The sequence below is a fragment of the Antechinus flavipes genome, chromosome 4 (genome assembly GCF_016432865.1).
Source record: "Antechinus flavipes isolate AdamAnt ecotype Samford, QLD, Australia chromosome 4, AdamAnt_v2, whole genome shotgun sequence".
Taxonomy (NCBI): domain Eukaryota; kingdom Metazoa; phylum Chordata; class Mammalia; order Dasyuromorphia; family Dasyuridae; genus Antechinus; species Antechinus flavipes.
Genome location: NC_067401.1, coordinates 172,868,850 through 172,890,979, shown reverse-complemented (window position 1 = coordinate 172,890,979; position 22,130 = coordinate 172,868,850). Strand labels below are relative to the sequence as shown.

The 22,130-nt window shown below is 36.5% G+C and overlaps 1 protein-coding gene across 3 annotated transcripts in view; it reads left to right on the top strand.

Moving 5' to 3' along the window:
* SEPTIN9 (septin 9) overlaps positions 1-22,130 on the top strand; it is a 324,173-nt gene that overhangs the window by 167,509 nt on the left and 134,534 nt on the right. For all 3 annotated transcript variants that reach the window (XM_051995517.1, XM_051995518.1, XM_051995516.1), the window contains exon 2: positions 2,355-3,011. In XM_051995517.1, the coding sequence (XP_051851477.1) occupies positions 2,355-3,011 (657 nt within the window). The remainder of the gene's footprint in view (positions 1-2,354; positions 3,012-22,130) is intronic.

The following is a 22,130-nucleotide window of genomic DNA, read 5'->3' as shown; positions in this document are numbered from 1 at the left end:
AAATGCACATAAGAGAATAGAAGGAGATTCAGAGGGAGACAAGAAGAAAAGCTTTGAAACTAATGTGTTGTATATGTTATATAATTTTTTAAAGAAAGGTAATGGATTACCACTATACTTTCCTTTTCTTAATATTCCCAAAAAATACAAAATTATATAAATTAAAAAAAAAGAATATTAATCTAGAAATTAGGAGGTTTCAGTTCCAATAGGAGCTTTGCCATTGTTATCTTAACAAATCTCTTCCCTTCTCCAGTTTTCTCATCTTCACCACAATGAATTATCTTCATCAATGCCTGTATCAAAATGAAGGGATTATCTAGATAGTGTCTGTCTCTTCTGTCTCTGACATTTTATGATACTGTGAAGACCCTTCAGAACTAATTACTGCTTATATAGGAGAATAATTGCAGAATTTTGGACTTTGGAGGGACCCCAGAGGTCATCTGGTCTAATCAAATTGATTTGGAAAGTTCTCATTATCCAAACTCTCTACATAACGTCTTCTTCCAAGTCATTCAGCATTTATGAAGTATTTACTATATGGCATCACTATGCTAAGCCTTGGGGATAAAAAGAAAGCAAAAATAGTTCTTTCCTTTAAGGAGTTAACCTCTAACGGGGTAGGCAACATGAAAACTACAATGTATATAGAAAATATGTATAGGTTAAATTATAGGTAATCTTATAGAGAAGACCCTAGTATTGAAGGAAAGGCTTCTTGCAGAAAGTAGGATGTTCAAAGAGGCTAGAAAGAAGTCAATGAAACTAGAGGGCAGAGTGAGGAAAGAGCAAATTCTAGGCATATGGGACAGACACTGAAAATGCATGGAGTTGAGAGATGACTTGAGGAACAAGTATTACTGGATCATAAAGTAAGTAGAATCCAATAATGTGCAGTAAAGTTGGAAAGATGGGAAAAGTCTAGATTATTAAGAGCTTTAAAAGCCGAATAGAAAAATTTTTATTTGATCCTGGCGGTAATGGAGAGCCCTTGGAAATTATTGAGTAGAGGAGTAACATGTTCAAACCTGTGCTTTAGGAAGAGCTCTTTGACAACAGTGAAAAATGGATTGGAGTGAAGAGTGGCTTGGGGGGGTGACCAATTACAATAGCACAGCTTCTGGAGAAGCCCATTTATACTTCTGTTCTAGCCTACCTACTATTGAAGAATAACAGGAAATGGGAGGAGTATTCTTTATGTTAATTGAGAGTTTTAAGAATTGACCAAAAGGACCAAAAGGGTGAAGAATTTTCTCTGCTGGCCTCCTACTCTGCCTTTTTATGTTGCTGGATAGACCTTTGATCTTCCCCCCCCATGCCTACTTGAGGCACCATCCCCATCTCATATCAGTTCAATTGATTGTCTACAACATCCTCAATTGACTTGCAATAAATCAGGAAGGTCTGAGAGAGGGACTAAACTGGGGACAAAGGCATAGGCAATGGTCGTTCATTATTTTGTTTTGTATAGAACTTGAGTAAGTTTGATAGGGTGTGGAGTGGAGGAAATTCTTTAAAAACGGTATGGTTCTCTCCCTACTCCCAAATCAGTGTCCTAGAGTCCCAGCAAAACTACAAAGCTGGCATTGAAGTTCATTTCTTTGTGGGGAAGTAGCATAGGAGTAGCTGCCACGTGGATGGTTTTTCTGATCTTTTTAAATGGAAGCAGCTGGTTCTCTTTTGCTGAGAGTAGTTACAGAAACTCTGACAAGTGCGTGTGTTTGGAGTGCTGAGCCTTCACAGGCCTATCCTTATTCCCCATCCCCCCTCTCAGAAGTGAGTAACTACTCAGAGAGTTCCCCAAGGGAGATTGCTGAATCATTGTGTGGAATGGCTATATAAACACCACCAAAGAAAAGCCTGTAGAGACTTCAGGCTGTAGTCAGATGTTGAATAAGGCATTTTATTTGTCAGTAATCACAGGAAGTGATCCAATCTAGAACCAAGATACTTACCAGTTGTTATCCTGAGAAAACTACCTCTCTGAACCTCAGTATCCTTATCTATTAAAATAGGGATCACAAAAGCTATAATATTTCACAGTGTTGTGAGAAACAAATGAACTAATGTATATAAAGTGCTTTGTAAGCTTGAGAGGATTATTATTGTCATCATTTGGTCTATGACTCTATGCTTGGTGGTAAGAGTGTTTCTCTCTTTGGAAGGCAGAAATTTGGGATTTGATAGGGAAAAAAGAAGGTCTTGTCCTAGTCTGAGGAAATTTGAGGATGTCAATCGAGTGCTCTTTGCTAATGCTCCAGTAAGGATCTACCATTTTGGCAGGAGGTGCTAGTTGTAGTGAGGATCAAATAACCATCAACTTACCCATTTTCTGATCTCTTCTTTTTCAGCCTTGAAGAGATCTTTTGAGGTCGAGGAAGTCGAGACACCCAACTCTACACCACCACGGCGGATCCAGACACCCCTTCTCCGCACCACCATTGCCAGCTCCACACAAAAATTTCAGGACCTTGGTGTGAAGAACTCTGAGTCAGCTGCCCGCCATGTGGACTCCCTGGTCCAGAAGTCTCCTAAGCCCTCTCTAAGGAGAATTGAGCTTTCTGGACCCAAAAGTGAGCCTGTGTCACGGAGGACGGAGATCTCTATCGATATCTCCTCTAAGCAGGTAGAGAACTCTAGCAACACAGGGCCATCCCGGTTCAGCCTCAAAAGAGCTGAGATCTTTGGGCACAAAACCCCAGAACCATCTCCCAGAAGAACCGAGATTACAGTAGTCAAACCCCAGGAGTCCTCCCTTCGGAGGATGGATGTTCCAGTGTCGAAGATCCCTGAGCTGCCTCAGCGACGACCAGATGCATTTGCTGTGCCTCTATCTGAGTCCGTCCCAAAACGGGTTGAAATCCAGATCACCAAGACAGCTGATGCGTCACCCCCACCTATTCGACCTGTGGAAAATTTGGAACATGCTCCACCTTCTCCTCAGCAGAAAAAGTTGGAACTCAAGTCCCAGCTCATAGTGGCTGAGGTTCCACCAAAAAGTCTCGAGGGTGAGTAGGAAAGAATCTGGGCCTTGAGTTTTGGTATGGGTGGTGGTCCAGAATTGTTTTGTATGCAAAACACTGGAGGAAGGGATCTTAGTAGCGAATTTACTGCTTTATTAGAGCAATGTGTCTTAACTTCAATTATAGTGAAGGCTTGGCAAAACATATACTTTCTTTACCAAAGACTGCTATAACTTCATAGTTCTAAGGTGCAATACTTATTGGGTAGCTCAGACCAAGGCTTCTTAACCTTTTTCTACTCATAACCCTTTTTTGCCCAAGAAATTTTTAGTGACCCTGGATATATAAGTATATGAAATAGGTATACAAATCAAACATTTACTCATTATTTTTTGACCCTCCCATTCAGTTACATGATCCCATAAAGAGCTGTAAACCACAATTTAAGAAGCTGGGCTTAGACCAGGAGCAAGTAAGAAAGCTTGTGTAAATGGGTGGATGTAAGTGGAAATAATGGGAGAATGAGGACATAAGGCAAAAGAGCAAGTTTTTAAGAAGTAAGGAGCTTTGATAATAAAAGTGTTGTGAATCAATGGATAGTGAAACAAGCTGTCTCATAAAGTAGTGGATTTCCTATCCCTGGAAATGTTTGAGGAGAAATTGAGAGAAGAACCTCTTGCGTTGTCATAAAATGGATTTTACATTGGCTAAGAGATGAGACCATATGACCTCTGAAGTCCTTTCAACTAGATTTTATGACGTTTGCCTTGGAGAACTGTGAGAGTGAGGTATAGTCTTGTCACAGTGCAGGAAGGAAGGACAAAATGAACTTTTAAGCTTCTTTCTAAGCTCTGGTAGTCCCATGTGAAAATCTTGGGAAGCTGTTGATAAGAAGATTGGAAATAAATGAGGCAATAGGAAAAGCATATGATATCTTCTCTCCTGTTCAGAGTGGAAGTGAACTGGGCAGTCCCAAGAGGCGTTTTCTTATGTGCCTTAGCTGGCCTCTGAACCAGTAGATATATTCACATATCTGTAAAAAGCATATGTATACTCCTAGGAACTTCTCCAGTTATTTCTCAATCTCTTCCACACTGGCTACTTCCCTTTTCATGTTCTCAAGCTTTAGATTTCAGATTCTTTAGGGAATAAAGAATTTCCTCTCATTTTCAGGTTGCTGGTTTCTTTAGATGAGCAAAAATGTTGAATGATATTTTTCTTATGACTAAGTCATCTTTGCCCTATGGAAATCCAGCCTGTATCTACCCCATTTTCAACTTTGTCCCTACATGAGTACTGGGTTCCTCTTAATCCTGTTATCAAAGGAGGTGATAGGATGTTGCTAGTGGAAGACTGAAGTCAGGGTATTTCTGGTTAGAAGAGGCAGCTTTCTTCCACTAATGATATTCTATTAGCTTAGCCTTTTGATTTTATGTGGCTGGATCTTGAATAGCAAGGTTTTACCGAGCTCTTTTTCAGAACAGGATATAGTCCTTGACAACATCTATTAGACTTGATTTTCTAGTGACAAAAGACCTGTCATACAGGTGGCAAAAACTCTTTCTCTTGGGAAAGACTGAGGCTTAGTTAAAAGTAGCTGCATCACTGCATAAGCTTTTGACCAAACCCCTGTTGAAAGTAAGGCCAGTGTATTAACAACTTTGAACATGTGTGCAATGTTGGGACTGGCTTGGGGACTAAAAGCCTTAGAAATGTGTTAACAGTTTCTTAGAACTTGGTTACTGGAAAGATTTATAAAGTGTCCATTACTCTTGAGGAGGAGGGATGATGGAAGTAAATATATCATCATCTAATTCAATCCAAAAGCATTTATTAGGCACTTCACTGTGTTAAGTACTAGTGACACAGTCTAAGTGAAAAACAAACTGCCTTCCAATTACTGAAATCCATCATTAACAAACATTTATTAGTTACTATGAGTACGATGTCCTCTATGCTGTGCAAAGAGATATATACTATAATTACAAAGTGTCAGAACAATATGGTCAAATGAAAGATTGCTGAATTTCAAAATCAAGTACCTGGTTCTGCCACCTGTATGAGGTCAAGCATGTAATTTTATACTTTTGGATCCCAATATCATTTATAAAACAAAGAGTTCAAATTAGATTCTTAATGGTTTTGTGTCATAGACCTGTTTAGCACCCTAATGAAGACTTTGTACTTGTCAAATTTTTAAATGCATAAAAATAAAATACATTGGATTATAAAGATAACTAGTTATATTGAAATAATTATTAAAATATTAGGTTAAGAACCCCTGAACTAAATGATCTTTGTATTTTTTCCAATTCTAAGTCAATGATTCTTGGAATTAGAAGGGACCCTATAGATTATCTAGTCCAATCTTCTCTTTCCTTAGAAGAAACTGAGGTTCAGTCTGCACTTTGTAATCCATAGCTAGTCAGTAGTGGAGCCAAGACCAGAATCCAAGCATTCTGACTTCTAATCAAATGTTCCTTGCTGCTTGGGGTAAAGATAGCCCTTTGTATCTACAGATACAAAAAATAGTGTACTAACAATCCATTGTCTTAACTTCTTGACTAACTTAAAGGGGGAGAGGTAAGTATCAGATATAGGAAAGTAAAATGTATATAAAAGGTATATCTGTGTGCAGTTAGGCAACCAGCAATGATGTGTTAAAAGCAAGCTCTGCACTTATAGTTATAAAGGATTTTAGTCTTGGATCTATCACTTAATAGCTATTTAACTATGGTTAAGTCACTTAACCTACTTAAGTTTCCAGAAGTGTAAAATAGAAAATTCTACCTAACTTAAGGAGGACGTATTATATGGAAAGTCCTTTGTAAATTATAAAGCCTTATTTGTGTGTGTAGTGAAGAGAAAGATTTGTTATATTACCCACCTGGGTAAATGTAACCATAGGGTATAATAAGAGATGATACAGTGTTAATGTGTTAATATCTAGTCACTCCTTTACAGTTGAATAGGGTGTCTTCCCTCTGGGTGAGTAGCTCTACTGTTTGACTCCATGGTCAGTGGACCAGGAGACAGGCCAGATAATCCCTTCCTCCCCACTCTAAGAGGTAGAGAGCTGAATCCTTTCTCATTGCTAGCTTTCTCCTTGAACTGAATCAAACTGACTGAACTGTATGATTGAAATGACATTTGAAGTTTTGGTCAATCATTATTCATCCAGTCACTTCCTCTTTTCTGACTTAGTCATGGAGAGAGAAATGTTTATGGGGGTGGGAGAATATTTTATAGTTACTTTTAAAATGCCTTTGTATAAGCTAATTTTATCTATTAGCTGATTATTAAAGGGAAGCATACTGGAGGGGCTAATGAGTTATGTGGTGTTAGGACCCCAGATCTACAGGATATCTTAGAAGCTAAGGTAATATTTGCCTTCTGGGGCCCCATCCACTAGTAGAAGTGGAAATTGAAGGCCATGACATGTCTAATAAGTAGTAGGACAATAGAAAAATCCCCTTTTCCATTACATGAAATAAAGTGCTAGGTTTTTCTTTGACTGATGCCTCTGTCTTTAACAGACTCAAACTAATTGTACTGACTTTCTAAGATTGGGAGGTAGGGTGAAAGACTATGCAAGTGTGGAAAGTATGACTATCATTACTTATTCAGTAATGTTGAAGGAGAGAAGGGGAGAGATGGGGACAGAGACAGAGAGAGGGGGGAAGGCGCAAGGGAGGGAGAGAATTCATACTTTTTAAAGGGATGCTAGGTGTTACATTTGTGCCTCTTTGTGATTATATCAACTAAGTTGAGGGTAGAAAGAAAAAAGTTTCACTATCTATTCCCCACTCTAAAATAAAAAACACCATTCTTAATTTTAGAGTTCTAATACTGATGTATTTGTAATGATTGAGGAGAGAACTCTAGATAGAGTAGTGTACTACTACTAAGAAGTGTCAGCTACCATGGAGGTTTTTTCCTAATTACTTTGGGACTTGTGGAGGAGGAGGAGGGAGGAAAAGGTAAAAAAATAAAATATCTTGACTATGGAATACTTTGCTTTTACCTATTAGCTGGAAACAATTAAGCACAATGCCTGGCACAGAGGAGGAACTTCATATGTGTTTATTACTTTTCTTTTTTTCTTTCTTTCTTTCTTTTTTTTTTTTTTTTGCTGAGGCAATTCGGGTTAAATGACTTGCCCAGGGTCACACAGTTAAGAAGTATTAAATGTCTGAGGCTAGATTTGAACTCAGGTCCTCCTGACTTCAAGATTGGTGCTCTATCCACTGCACCAAATAGCTGCCCCTCATGTGTTTCTTGATTGACATTAAAGAAACAGAATTCATAGTCACTGGGCAGGGGAGGAAATAGAATATCTATTATAATCAATCAATAGCTATTAAGCATCTAGTATGTGCTAGATAATGTGTACTAAGCTATGGGGATATATAGAAAGGCAAAAGATAACTCTTACCCTCAAGTAGTTCAGTCAGTGGGAGAGACAATATGCCAATAACTGTGTACAAATAAGCAATTTACAGAATAAACTGGAAATAATCGACAGAGGAAAAGCCTTAAAACTAAAGGGGATTAGAAAAAGCTTTCTATAGAAAATGGGATTTTAGTTGGTGTTTGAAGGAAGGCCAGAAATAGAGAAGAGGAGGGGGAAGCATTCCAGGCTTGGGAACAGCCAGTGAAAATGTCTAGAATCAAAAGGTGAAGCGTCTTTTTCAAGGAGCATCATGGGAGATCTGATCAAGGAGCATCACTGTAGAATAGGAAGAAAGGGGAGCTGTATAATGTGTAAAAAAACTGGAAAATTGAGGTGTAGGGCAGAGCTGGGATTCAGACAAATCCAAGGATTTCTTGATGACTTCCTTTCTTTGTTTGCCACATGGTTACATTGGATAAAGATTATCTTTATCTTTTTCCTTTACAGCTATGGTAATGTAGATTAGTTAGTCTTATGTAGCTGGGCATTAAAAAGTAGCAGGGGTTGTTTAGAGGATTTTTGCAAAGATGCAGAAAATAGAATGACTCATCTAAATGCCTTTCCAGCCTTTTTCTCATTTTGGAAAATCTATCTTAAACTGAGAAACTTGTCTTTAAGACGGACATTTCTTAGTATGGGCAGCATTGTTTAACATTCTTCAGACTGATTTGGATGGTTATGCTACCTACATTAGCAAAACGTAGAACAAGATTTTCAGCCTGAAATGGAAAGGAAAGCAAGATCTGGGAGGGTTAGCATAGTTAAAAAATGGGGACTTGCATATACCATGGGAGTAGAATGGAGCAAAAAAGAGAGGTTAGGTAATAGTGAGTTTCCCTTTTTCAACAGAATGCCCTGGAGATTCTTCCCCTCCCCCATGGAGCCAGCTCCTAATAATTTTTTTGTGGCCTGAGGCCAGGGTGAAACCAGATCTTGGCTTTATACTGGTCCTATCTTATTTTTCATTTATGCTACTGACTCCCTTCTTTCTTTCAGTCATCAGCTGTCTTTTTCTTCTTTCTCTCAAAAGAAACCTATTCCTTCCCAGTTTATCCGATTTAGTTATTGTTCCTAAAGTCTGAAAGGGGTTTAAATCTCACTTGCTACCTTAGTGAATTTGGGCAAGTTACTTTTCCTGCCCCTACTTTCCAAATTTGTCAAAATTAAGGGGGTGGGACTACATGATTTCTAAAGTCTCTTTCAATTCTAATGCTATGATTGTATTATTGTCTAGCTGTTCCTTGTTCTTCCCAGCTCCCAGTGTCCCATTGGTGAGCTGTGATGTGTGATAAGGAAATGCTTTTGCAGAAAATTTGTGTTTCTGCTTTTCTGCTCTTTCACTATGGAAACTTGTCTTCTAATCTCAGGCTTCTTTGCAATCAAAATTTGCCATTACTTCCTTATAAGGAAGTGCCTTTTAGAAGCCTTTTGCTTTGTCATCTCTGGGTAGACACTGCAAGCAATAAATATGAAATCCAGCTATTTTCTTCTCCCTTTAATTTGCTTTCTTGGCTGTAGGGATTTTGTTTGTTTTTAATCTGAACCTTCCATTTATTCATTTTTTTTTTTTTTGGAGGGGGATATTTTACTTTTATTTACTTAATTTTTATTTTCAGTTCTGAATTCTCTCTCTTCCTCCAGCTCCCTTCTCCCCATTGAGATAACAAGAAATATGATACCCATTATACATATGAAGTCATTCAAAGCTTATTTCCATATTAGCCATGCTATGGAAGGGGAAAAAAAGCAAGAAAATGAAGTGAAAGAAAATATATTTCATTCTGCACTCAGTGTTCATCAGTTCACTTGCTGGAAGTATATAGCATTTTTCATCATGAGTCCTTTGGGATTGTCATGGAACATTATATTGAACAGAGTAACCACATACCATTTCTATATACAGTGTTCTTTCTCCTAGTTCATTCTCTTAATTTTGCATCAGCTCATATTCGTCTTCCCAGGTTTTTCAGGAATCATCTGCTTTGTCACAAATAGCATTTCATCATTTCATATATGATAACTTGTTCAGTCATTCCCCAATTGATGGAGATACCCTCAATTTCCAATTCTTTGCTACTATAAATATTTTTATACATATGAGTCTTTTTTCTTTTTCTTCAGAGTTTATGCTACTCATATAATTGAAATGATACAATGTAAAAACACTGTCCTTAGTCAGAATATCTGAGTTTGGACCTTGGTTCTTCTGCTTTAGTTCATCACTTAATTCTCTGCTTTATTTTCCTTATCTGTAAAATACTTTTAATACCATCATCACAGAGTTGTGACCAAAAACTTTTGAAAACCTAAAAGTGCCCTAGAGATACAAGTTATTATATTTATGTTCTAATTTAGAAACATGATCCTGATTTTTCCAGTTCTGACATTTCGTATTATAGAATTCATTCACCCATAGATACTGTAATGTTTGGGTTCAAAGTTATGTCAAAGGTGGTATTAGTTATCATGTAAAAAGATGAGTGTGAGAGGGTGGTGAGGGCAAGAGGAAAGAAGTGGTTGAATACATGTAAGGATTTCTTAGATTTCCCCAAATTAGAAGCATTTTAAAGTATCCCTTTATTTGGGAAGTATGTATAAAGTGTTGAGGATGATTGGAGACCTGAAAGTGAACTGGTGGTACTCATGGTTCTTAGGAGTATCTCATGATCCTGCTTAGGTTATGTTTTTAGAAAAAGACCTGGTCTCCAAAGAAAGCAGAGTGTTTAAAAAATAAGTACCATGTTCTGGACTTCTGATATGCCTTTGGTTTTTTTGGTTTGCTTCTTTTCAATTGGCAGATTATTTACTCTCTGGTTCATTAAAGAAAATTCTGCATGTTTTTTGTAACCCATTAAAAAGCATCCAATCTACTCCTTCATTTTATTGGGTTGTTTAACTATTCACATTTATAGTTATTACTATTAGGTCTGTATTTTTCATTTATTTATCTTGTGCTGATTTTTATTCTTTTAATCTTTTAAACCAGTTCTTTGTTCCACAGATTAGTTTTGTGTACACTACTTTGGATAAACTCTCACTCCAATTTCTAACTCCAATTTTATCCTTGTTTCTTGAATTTACTTCCTATTTGTCAGTTTGTTTTTTCTGTTTATTCATTAATTTACATGTTTATTTATCTATCCATCTATCCTTTCATTTATTCTTCTTTTCATTTATTGACATCTAGGTGGTACAACAGATGGAGTACCAGACTTAGAGTCAGAAAGATTCATCTTCCTGATTTTGAATCAGGCCTCGGACATATACTATCTGTGTGATTGTGGGCAAGTCACTTAACTCTTTGCCTCAGTTCCTTATCTGTAAAATAAACTGAAAAAGGAACTAGCAAACTAGTGTCTTTGCCAAACAAAACAAAACAAAACAAAACACCAAATGGGTTCATGAAGAATCAGATACAATTGAACAACTATAACAAAATTCACTTATTCATTCATTTATTTATTTACTTATTCTTCCCTTTGGTCTCTTTTCTGGCCCATTTGTGTATTTGGGGGAAAAAATATCTTTCCAACCATCTCACTCAAACCTCTTATTTAAAATTAGATTTTTCTCTTATGACTCTTTTCAAAACACTTTGCTTTTCCTGATTGATTATTTTTAATCTCTTGTCTATTCTGAATTTTCTTATAATTCCTGGATTGCACTTTTCTTTAGTTGTTCCTTCTTTATTCTCTCTGTGTCTATCATGAAGGAGAACTTCCAAAGAACCAACTCTACTCTATCACATTTCTATGACATTTATGGATATTATTACATTCCCTCACACATAGAAGTATTAATTTAAGGAATTACTGTTGAATGGAAACATTGTCATATGTAGTGAAAATCACCCTCTGTCATTCCTTGAAGCCCATGTATCTACTTTTTTCACTTTCAACTGTTAAGACCAGGTTCCCGAACAACTCTTGAGTCCTGTTTGTTTTTGAGAATTTATATCCCTATTTCTGGAATGGGATGAAGTCCTGAGTGATACAACCTTTTCTCAATGAAATGATTACCTAATTTGCAAATAAACCCCCAAATTAAAAAAAGGTCTCTGTTTCATTCCATAGACATAGAACTTCTTATAGAAATGTTTTTTAGTGGACCTTTTCCCTTTCTTCTATAATTCTTTCCTCACTAACCCTTATTTTATTTTCCCTTCTATTCCAGCTCCTACATAGCTTTTATCCTCTTCTACAGTTTTCACTCTTGCTGAGAAGTTAAAGAAACTTCTCGATATAGTATTCACATGTGAACTTGGTAGGGAAGAAACTTCCCTTTACTTCCAGTACTCTGATTTCTGTGGCTTCTCACAACTTTTTAATAAGAGATGCTGAATTTAATCTATGGGGTTAATTCAATTCTTCCTCCTTTTTTTAATCTTTAAATTCCTTTTAAATCTATAACCATCACCTTAATAATCACTGCATTATGCTGCATTTTCCAACTAAGAATTAATTTTCATATTAGGGCCTTTTTGTCCCCCTTTTCTTTTATCCTTCAGTTAGTTGTTTTTAGAATGAAAAACAATTAATAATAACCAATAAATACTGGAGAATTAGTTTAACTAATTTGTTTTTCTTGGTAATTATGCTTATTTACCTTTCTTCTGGTTCTGTTGTTTGTGGAACTTTCAAGTCAAATATTCCACTCATCTCTGGTTTTCTTCTTTCCTTCAGCTTCTCTTCTCTCAATATTTTGATTGCTTCTTTCTTGTATTTCTAAGAGACCTGTTGCAATTAGATTATCAATTTACATTCTGTTCAGTCACTTTGGCTTTTATAGAAGTAATATACTCTTAATTTTGCTGCCCTTGTTTGCTTCTGACCATTTTTCTTCCACTTATGTATTTGTATGCTCTAAATTTGTCATTTTCTCTTTCAGAGGTCCTGATTCACCTTCTTTGGAGTGAAACTAAATTTTCTGTTTTCTAAATGTTTTCTAAATTCTGTACTCTGCTATTCCCTCAATTTTGCATTGAGAGCTTTTATTTCTGACTTACTATCATTCTTTGTGTTTTCTTTTAACATTTTTATTTCTCTTTTGAACCATTTTGTAGTTTATTGCTGTTGTTCCATGATCCCTAGAGAGTCTGCAGAATTTTCTTTTTAATTAGGGAATTTTGTTCCATTTTCCTTTGTGGTACAATAATTGCTCACAGTGTTTTGACCTTTGACTTTTCACCCATTCTTCTCTTTCTCTTTATGAGCTCTCTATTAGTTTATCTGCTTGTGAGCTTGGTTTTTACTTACTCTTTTTCCCTTGACCTTTTGGTCTTTCACCCTTTCTTTTATATTCACAAAAATTTTTCTTGTTTTCTTTCCATGCTTTTTTAAGCTCCTTCCCCTTCTGAACAGATTGCTAGATTCTGAATAGTTGTTTACAGCTTTCTTTGGGGATGTTGGGAACCGAGTTTGATTTCTGTTTAGAAGAAACCCTAGAAGAGAGAACTGCCTCTCAGCTGGGTTTCTAGTCTCTTTTCCTTGGGCAGATTCCTCCTCAAATTTGCTCTCCCTCTTCTACATCTGGCAAGATAAAATCAGTGTCTATCACTTCTTGTGGGGTTGAAGGTTCATGCTGATTTACTCCTATCTAGGACTAGCGACAACCTAGCTACAGCCATAATCCTCCAAAGAGTTTTTTCCTCTTTGCTTAGGTAGAATATATGTGTTTTGGGTGAGTGTAAGAGTGTGTGTGTGTGTGTGTGTGTGTGTGTGTGTGTTGGGGCATGGCGGAGAGGAATTTGAAGAGGGGGAAACAAGGATGTTCTAATTAATAAATCTCAATAAAATAACAATTGAAAAAAACTCCATTAAGACAAAACTATGTTAGTTTCAAGAAAGAAACGGGTGATGTCAACTCTGAGGTTTCCTCCCTTCCCCATTGCTGATCAGAACCACTTTTGAATGATTGGGACATCATCTAACTGTCAACTAGAGAAGTGGAGTTGCCTGTTCCTTCAAGGACTCTGGATGTGGAATCTAAATGTGTATCTATAGTCCTGAATGTTTCTTTTATTTGGCTAATGAGGAGCCCAGTTGTCTGTGTCAGAGGCTCATGGTTGGGACAGCTGGTCCATTGTGCAGACTTTAGCTTTTGGCAACTGTTTCAGGGTCCGGGAGGCCCCTTGGATAGAGAGACAGCTTCTCTTTAGACAGCTGGGTTGAGATTCAATTCCACATTGAAGCCCAAGTTCTGGGTACACAAATATCTGGATTTGTGACCTGTGCCTCTCAGAGATCCCTTATTATGGGAGACTTAGGGCCAGGAATTAACAGGAATGCCAGAACTCAAGGCAGAGTTAAAAAGGTTATTCCTACTTATTTCTGTCCTCTTTTCTTCCTTCTTTACTACAACTGTGCCCAACTCTATTTAAGATAAATGCAGCTGTTATGGGCCTACATTCCTCTGGGTCCACCTTTCTGTTCAGAGCTCTTTGTATCACCATAGGTTCTACAGACAGCTGAGAAGGATGGTGGTGGTGGGGATGCATATATGTATCTGGGTATGGAGAATCTTCCTGTTACCCTAATTCACATTCAGTCTCTACCAAATTCTCTTCCCCCATCCTTCCCACATTAACAACAGAGAGATTGTAAAGTCCTCTATAGACACCTGAGCCTCATAATATCTAAGTGTGAAAGAATCCAGTCTCCCACCTTTCACCTAGTGTTTCTCTCCAATTTGTGACTCAGCTGATTCTAAGTTTGGGGCAAAATCCTTATGAAGGGAAAGGGAGAGAAAACCAGAGTACAGCTTGAGCTCAATAGCCCTTTAGGGATAGGCTTAGAAAATGAAAGGAATGTAAAGTCCTTTTATAGTGAGAGAGAAATCATAGGATTTAGAGGTAGAAGAAATTTTAGTTATAATCTAGTCTAGTCTTTTTTATGTTATTAGTAGATAATCTAGATTGGTTAAATGACTTGTCCCAGATTACTTGATACTAAATAATGAGAATTTGAGACCAGAAATAAAGTATTCTTTGAACTAAATCATACCAGATTATCCAGATAGAAGAACCTGACAGGGATGTTAGGACCTTGAGGAGTGAGAATGGAATGGTTGGGATGAAGATGGAGAAGAATTTCTTTTTTATGTGGTAGGAAATTTTGTAAATTTGGAGCTAGAAAAGTGGTGGTTAACTTCTTGCTAAAGCAGACATTTATAAAATGTCAGTACTAGAAAGGTCCTTGAAGATGTATCTAGTCCAACTTCTTCATTTTATACATGAGAGAATTGAAGTCCAGTCATTTCAGATCTCATTTGGAGTTTTCTTGGCAAAGATAGTGGAATGGTTTGTTATTTCCTTATCTAATTCATTTTACAAATCAGGAAATGGGGGCAAATAGGGTTAAGTGATTTATCCAGGGTCACACAGCTAGTGTCATGCTCACACAAACTATTCATAATGAGATGGGAGTTAGAAGTCAGGTCCTTTGATTTCTAATCTGGTGCTATAGAGCTGTTTCCCTCAGACCTCAGAATTGCCTTTTCCATATACAGTATCACTGACCTTGACACACCAGACTAAAGTGTAGTACTGGAGAAATGATTATCTAGCACTAACCTGGAGCAACATGATGCCATTTCTTAGTCTGTGCTGACTTGTCCTTCTCAGTTGCTAAGAATCATTCTATTCTGGAGACTTGTCCTTTTAAATGGGAGTTGGGTGAAAAAAAGTTTGGAAACTTCCTTTTTTTTTTTTTTTTTTTTTTTTTTTACAAGGGAAGATCCTGAAAGGAGCATGTAAAAATTTGGCAAAATATGCAGTGCTGCAAAGAAGACTTAGAAATAGTGATCACAGACCACAGTGAAGAAGATGTGTAAATAATAAGTCAGTCTCTTGAGATGGCCACCCTCTACATGCTAAGTATAAACTTCTACCCCTCCCCCATCAAGAAAATACTTTGGGAGTGCATGAAAACTGTACTCTGCTAAACATAATTGAACACAGGTGTGGTTTGCAGGGTCTTCCCAGTCCCTAGTGCCAGAGAAAATCGTCAGAAGTTCTTTCTGTCCCCACCTGGTGTTGGGTCTGAGCATTGCTAATAACTTAGGACAAGATGAGAAAACCCCACAGAGACCTTGTTCATCTGCCCGGTGGCCTCTCTGTAAACATAGTCTTTGTATTCCATATGGAGGGGAAAGAGCAGCATCTACACCCCTGAAAACTTGATCTATTGTCACTGTATCTTGAGAATTTGCTTTGGAGAGATTGTATGGCTCTTCTTGAGAGCTGAGATATCCATCCCTGTGATTTTCTAGAAAAGACTTCTCTATAGAGCTACAGAGGAGATGTCCATCAGCAACAAGAGATTTTATTAAATGCCTGTTTTTTGCCAGGCACTTATGAGGTGTTAGGAACACAAAGATGGAAATGGAAAAGCTTCAGATCTCAAAGAATTTAATTGTCTATAGGAAAGAGTCATCTAGATTTCATTCACAGCTTGATTGTTGCTGCCCACATATACCCCATTCATCTTCTGTTGATCATAATGAGGGAATGAGATTAATTCCAGGAGTTAGCTATCAATAGGGGATAAGTAAAAGGAGAAAGAGTGATGTTGGATGACACTATCTTGGATTTATGTTGGAATCCTTACAAACTGCTAACTCATTAGAGTTGCTCTAATCTTACAAGAAGATGTTTTGGGCAGAACCTGAAACAAGGCACTAAGTAGAACTAATTAGTACAATGCTTGTGTTTGCACCTTTACTCATTGGAGTTCACAAGTATGCCAGCTTCACGAAGTAAACTTTGTAACTTTGTGAGTTCACACCTCCCTTGAAGCTCTTTGGGCCAGAGAGCACTATGGGAGATGTGAACTCACAAAGTTTACTTTGTGAAGCTGGCATACTTGTGAACTCCAATGAGTAAAGGTGCAAACACAAGCATTGTACTAATTAGTTCTACTTAGTGCCTTGTTTCAGGTTCTGCCCAAAACATCTTCTTGTAAGATTAGAGCAACTCTAATGAGTTAGCAGTTTGTAAGGATTCCAACAGATTTAGGCTCTCTTTTTTTCTCCTACCATCCAATCTTCTCTCCCTTCTCCACAGAGGAATACAAGATCAGCAGATCACTTCTGAGTCCACTTTTTCTAAGTAACCATTCCATTGGCATGCATAGATGGCATGTCAAATTTAGTTAATATAGATTGTTAGGGTGGGGAAATGTAAGGCATTACCTTTACCACCATTTTTTCAATTTGGGGGTGGAATATAAACTCCTTTTTCACTGAATTACACTGAGAAGAATTATACACTTTCTTTGTCTATGTTCTGACTCCACTCAGTGCTTTTACATATTTGTAGATAAAATTTGGCAGTGGGCATGATGTCTTCCTTTGTTTCTCTCAGCCCTTTGGTCCATCAGAACCCAAACTGTAATTTGCTTTATTTTTGCATTAGAAAACCTGTTCAGCAGTATTTGGGAACCTCATTCTTTTCCTCCTTGCCTACATTCCAAGTTCCAGTTGTAGCTTCTTGGTTGTGGATGTCTGAGATGAGAAAATGATAACCTCAGGGAAATTTACCAGATTCTAATGATGAACAGCTCATCCAGAGGCATGTTTCTTTTTAGTTCTCTTTTTTTTCCCCTTTGTATTCCCTCAAAAACACTGTTTCATTTCTCACCTCAGATTCAGATACTTGGTGAATTTTAGATGATATTAAATATCAAGCAAATAGAAAGTGTTTTAAATTTCTTTTTCAGTTGAGCTGCCTAAAGTGAAAGTGTGTGTGTGTATGTGTTTGTCTGTCTGTCTATAACAAACATGGCAGAGAAGAGTAACATAGAGTCAGGAAGATGTGGATTCAAATTTGAATATTTCACCTGCTGACAAGGTAAATCACTTATCCTCTCAGTATTTCAGATAGGTGCAGACCTAAATTGGTGACGGGGATTTTATTTATTTTTTATGTTTAATAGCATTTTATTTTTCCAAATACATACAAAGATAGTTTTCAAAAATCACCTTTGGAAAACTTTGTGTTCCAAATTTTTCCTCCTCTCTTCCCCTCTCCCTCCCCCAAATAGCAAGCAATCTGGTATAGGTTAAACATACTATTCTTCTAAATATATTTCCATATTATTCATGTTGCTCAAGAAAAATCATATTAAAAGAAAAAAAAACAAGCAAGCAAACAAGCACAACAAAAAAAGCGAAAATACTATGTATGCTTTGATCTCACTACTACCAAAAAAAGGGAAAATACTATGCTTTGATTCGCATTCAGGACCCATTGTTCTCTTTTTGGATTCGATGGCTCTCTACGTCCTAAGTCTATTGGAATTGCCTTGAATCACCACATTATTGAAAAGAGCTGAGTCTCTCATAGTTGATCAGATGAAGAGAATTTTAAACAAAATGTAGCAGAGGAAGGTAAGGTCTAGTTTCAGACTAAATGATTAGTGGTATAAAAGGGCCATAGTCTCCCAAGTACTGAAATGTTTGCATGTGGTTGTGTTTTTTTTTTTTTTTTTTTTTAAGGCTAACAAACATCCCAGGATCTTTCCCTTGGGTTTCAGTGAAGTGGAAGTTTATTGACCTTTTTCCACTCGTGATTCCTTTTTGCCCAAAAAATTTTTACATGAACACCGGGCATATAGGTATGGAATTCAAACATTTACTGATAATAAATCATAATGTTGTGACCCCTATATTCGGTTATAAGATCCTATATAGGCTTGAAAACTACAGTTTAGGAAGCTGGGATATAAGCTTTATATCCCAGAAATGGGGATGTGGAAGCAGTACAAAAAGCAATAAGTAGAAGTTGAAAAGAATCAAATTTGGGCTTGCTATCAGTAAAACACTTTATTACCATTAAAGCTTTTAAAAATAGAATGTTCTATTTACATAAACAACCATGAAAAATACATTTGTTAAAATGGACTTTTATATTACTGTTTTCCAACTTGTAGCCTTCAGCAACATTTTCTTTTTTTTCTCTTCATTTTAATAATGTATGATATTTAGCTTTGTTAAAAAATTCCTTGTAGGTTCTGATAAAGAACTCATTTCCAAAATATATAGAGAATTGACTCTAATTTATATTATAAGAAATCAAGCTATTCTCCAATTGATAAATGGTCAAAGGATATGAACAGACAATGTTCAGATAAAGAATTTGAAACTATTTCTAGCCATATGAAAAGATGCTCCAAATCATTATTAATCAGGGAAATGTAAATTAAGACAACTCTGAGATTCCACTACATACCTATCAGACTGGCTAGAATGACAGGAAAAGATAATGCTGAATGTTGGAGGGGATGTGGGAAAACTGGGACACTGTTACATTTTGGTGGAATTGTGAATACATCCAGCCATTCTGGAGAGCAATTTGGAACTATGCTCAAAAAATTTTCAAACTGTGCATACCCTTTGATCCACAGTGTTACTACTGGGCTTAATTCCCAAAGAGATTTTAAAGAAGGGAAAGGGACCTGTATGTGCAAAAATGTTTATGGCAGCCCTTTTTTTAGTGCCTAGAAACTGGAAATTGAATGGATGCCCATCAATTGGAGAATGGCTGAATAAATTGTGGTATATAAATTTTTTTTAATAATAACTTTTTATTGACAGAACTTCTGCCAGGGTAATTTTTTTTTTTAACAACATTATCCCTTGCACTCACTTGTGTTCTGATTTTTCCTCTCCCTCCCTCCACCCCCTCCCCTGGATGGCAAGCAGTCCTATATATGTTAAATATGTTGCAGTATATCCTAGATACAATATATATATGCAGAACCGAACAGTTTTCTTGTTGCACAGGGAGAATTGGATTCAGAAGGTAAAAATAACCTGGGAAGAAAAACAAAAATGCAAATAGTTTACATTCATTTCCCAGTGTTCTTTCTTTGGATGTAGCTGCTTCTGTCCATCATTGATCAATTGAAACTGAGTTAGGTCTCTTTGTCAAAGAAATCCATTTCCATCAGAATACATCTTCATATAGTATTGTTGTTGAGGTATATAATGATCTCCTGGTCCTGCTCATTTCACTCAGCATCAGTTCATGTAAGTCTCTCCAAGCCTCTCTGTATTCATCCTGCTGGTCATTTCTTACAGAACAATAATATTCCATAACATTCATAAGTGGTATATAAATGTTATGGAATATTATTGTTCTGAAAGAAATGACCAGCAGGAAGATTTCAGAAAAGCCTGGAGAGATTTACATGAACTGATGCTGAGTGAAATGATCATTATATACTTTAACAACAATACTGTATAATGATCAATTCTGATAAACGTGGCTCTCTTCAACAATGATATGAACCAAATCAGTTCTATTTGTTAAATAATGAATAGAACCAGTTACACCCACCTAAAGAACTCTGGGAAATGAGTGTGAACTACTACATAGCATTTCCAATCCCTCTGTTTTTATCTGCTCACATTTTTTATTTCCTTCTCAGGTTAATTTTACTTTATTTCAAAGTCCCATTCTTCTTGTGCAGCAAAATAACTGTATGGATATGTATACATATATTTTATTTAACATATACTTTAACATATTTAACATGTATTGGTCTACCTGCCATCTGGGGGAAGGGGTGGAAGGAAGGAGGGGAAAAGTTGGAACAGAAGGTTTTGCAAGAATCAATGTTGATAGATTACCCGTGCATATATCTTGTAAATAAAAAGCTATAATAATAATTTTTTAAAAGTATCCTTGTATTCTTGGTTGATTTTCTGGAGGTCTGTGGACCAGCCTGAAGGCTGAATGAATTTCAGCTGAATAATCACCATGAGAATAGCCAGGAATAAAGTTCAACTTCTTTTTTATTTCTTTCACAATTTAGTTTCCTTCCCTGGGGCCTGGGCTAGCATTCTTGAGGTCCTCTGGAATGTGTCTTGGTTTCTGTGGAGAAAGCCAGAGGACCACCACCACCACCACCACCACCATGGTCTCTGTCTTGAAGTTTTTCTCAGTCCAGGAGTTTGTGCTCCAGCCTCCAGTCTTCTGTCTTCTCCGAGTCTATCTCCAAGCCCTTCTGAGTCTGACCGAGTCTCTGGCTGAGTTTGTCTCAGTTTATATGCAGTATACTGAGTATAAACCAATCATTATATCACTAGGGAACCATTATTTGTTATAAGATTAAATCATACTGAATTAGAGAACTATTATTAATCATTATGTTAAACTAGATAACCATTGTCTTATCAATTCCACTGATTTAATACCTTGCAAGAATCCTTGTTTCAAGTACAGAGTTCTGGCTCATTACATATCCTATTTAAAAACAATTTGAAACCCTATAATCCAAAGCTTAACAAGTAGTCTACTCTGCCATTCTGAAATAAATCACATTTTAGCAGAAAAAAATAGATGTTTTCCCTCTAAGTAATGATTTCCTCCCTTGGAGGACTTAATTATCTCAGTTGTCCACATATAAGAAATGTTATAGTAGGAGTTCTTTTCACTTAGGATTTGGCTTAGATTCTAGGTTGATAAGAAGCTTTCTTACTTTAAATTCTTTTATTCTGTCTAAGGAACCCAGGTCTCCTGACTTCTCAGGGTTCTTTCTAATATGCCAGTAGAATCTTGGTCTTTGTTCCTATAATACTTTACTGTTGGAGCTTGGTCTCCTAGCACTGTAGTGAAAACTAAGGGAGGCTCCTAGAGTTGTACTTTTCTAGAGCAGCTGCATTATTATTATGTTTTGAAAATACGTTTAAGGAGGAAAACCCCCATAACACCAACATAACTCTCAATCCACAAGCATTTTCCTAACTCTTCCCTCATGTAGGGAACCATCTAATGAGAAGATGGGTAGCTAGGTGGTGCAGTGGATAGAGCACTGGCCATGGAGTCAGGAAGACCTGAATTGAAATGTGGTCTCAGACCCTTACTAGCTGCGAGATCTTGGGCAAGTTACTTATCCCTGTTTCACCATAGTTTCCTCATCTATAAAATGAGTGGAAAAGGAAATGGCAAAGCACTCTATTATCTTTGCCAAGAAAACATCAAATGGGATCACAGAGAATCAAACTAAAATGATTCAACAACAAAAATTAGGGGAGTAGATAACACTTTGTAATTTTTAATATGATTATTAGTCATGTCCTGATTTCTTTTCGGGCTGACCTAATTTTAGGCTTTGGCCCTAAATACTCTTTGCTCACTTGTCAGTTCCACAAAAACACTTATCATATCTTCAATAAAAACTGTACATAATCTAAGAGATGCAACCTAAAGAAATATGGTCACATGTGTATTCTATTATAATGTCATTTTAAAATTCATTTTAAAATTTTTATTTTAAAATTTTAAATTAAATTAAAAATATTCATTTAAAAATATATCCCACAAAAATACAATCCTTTTTAAACACAGAATCTTGTTACATGGACTTAAATCAATCAAATATTAAGGATTTATTAAACAGCTACCATCTGCTTCACATTGTGTTAAATGTGAGAAAACTAATAGAGAAGTGAAATAATATCTTTCCTAAAGGACTTTACCTTCAGAGCACTAGAACAAATTGTCACCCCCCTCTCCAAAAAAAACAAAAAAACAAACCAAAACCTCTATATAATAAAAATCTAATGTATGCTTGTAAAGAATGCATTGATCTTATCCTTTAATATAGGAGCAATTAAAAGTTGCTACTAAGTCATTCATTATAGTACTTATGAAACATACACATCCCTGTAGAAGAAGAAATTTCATCTTTTTTGATGATGCTTTTTTT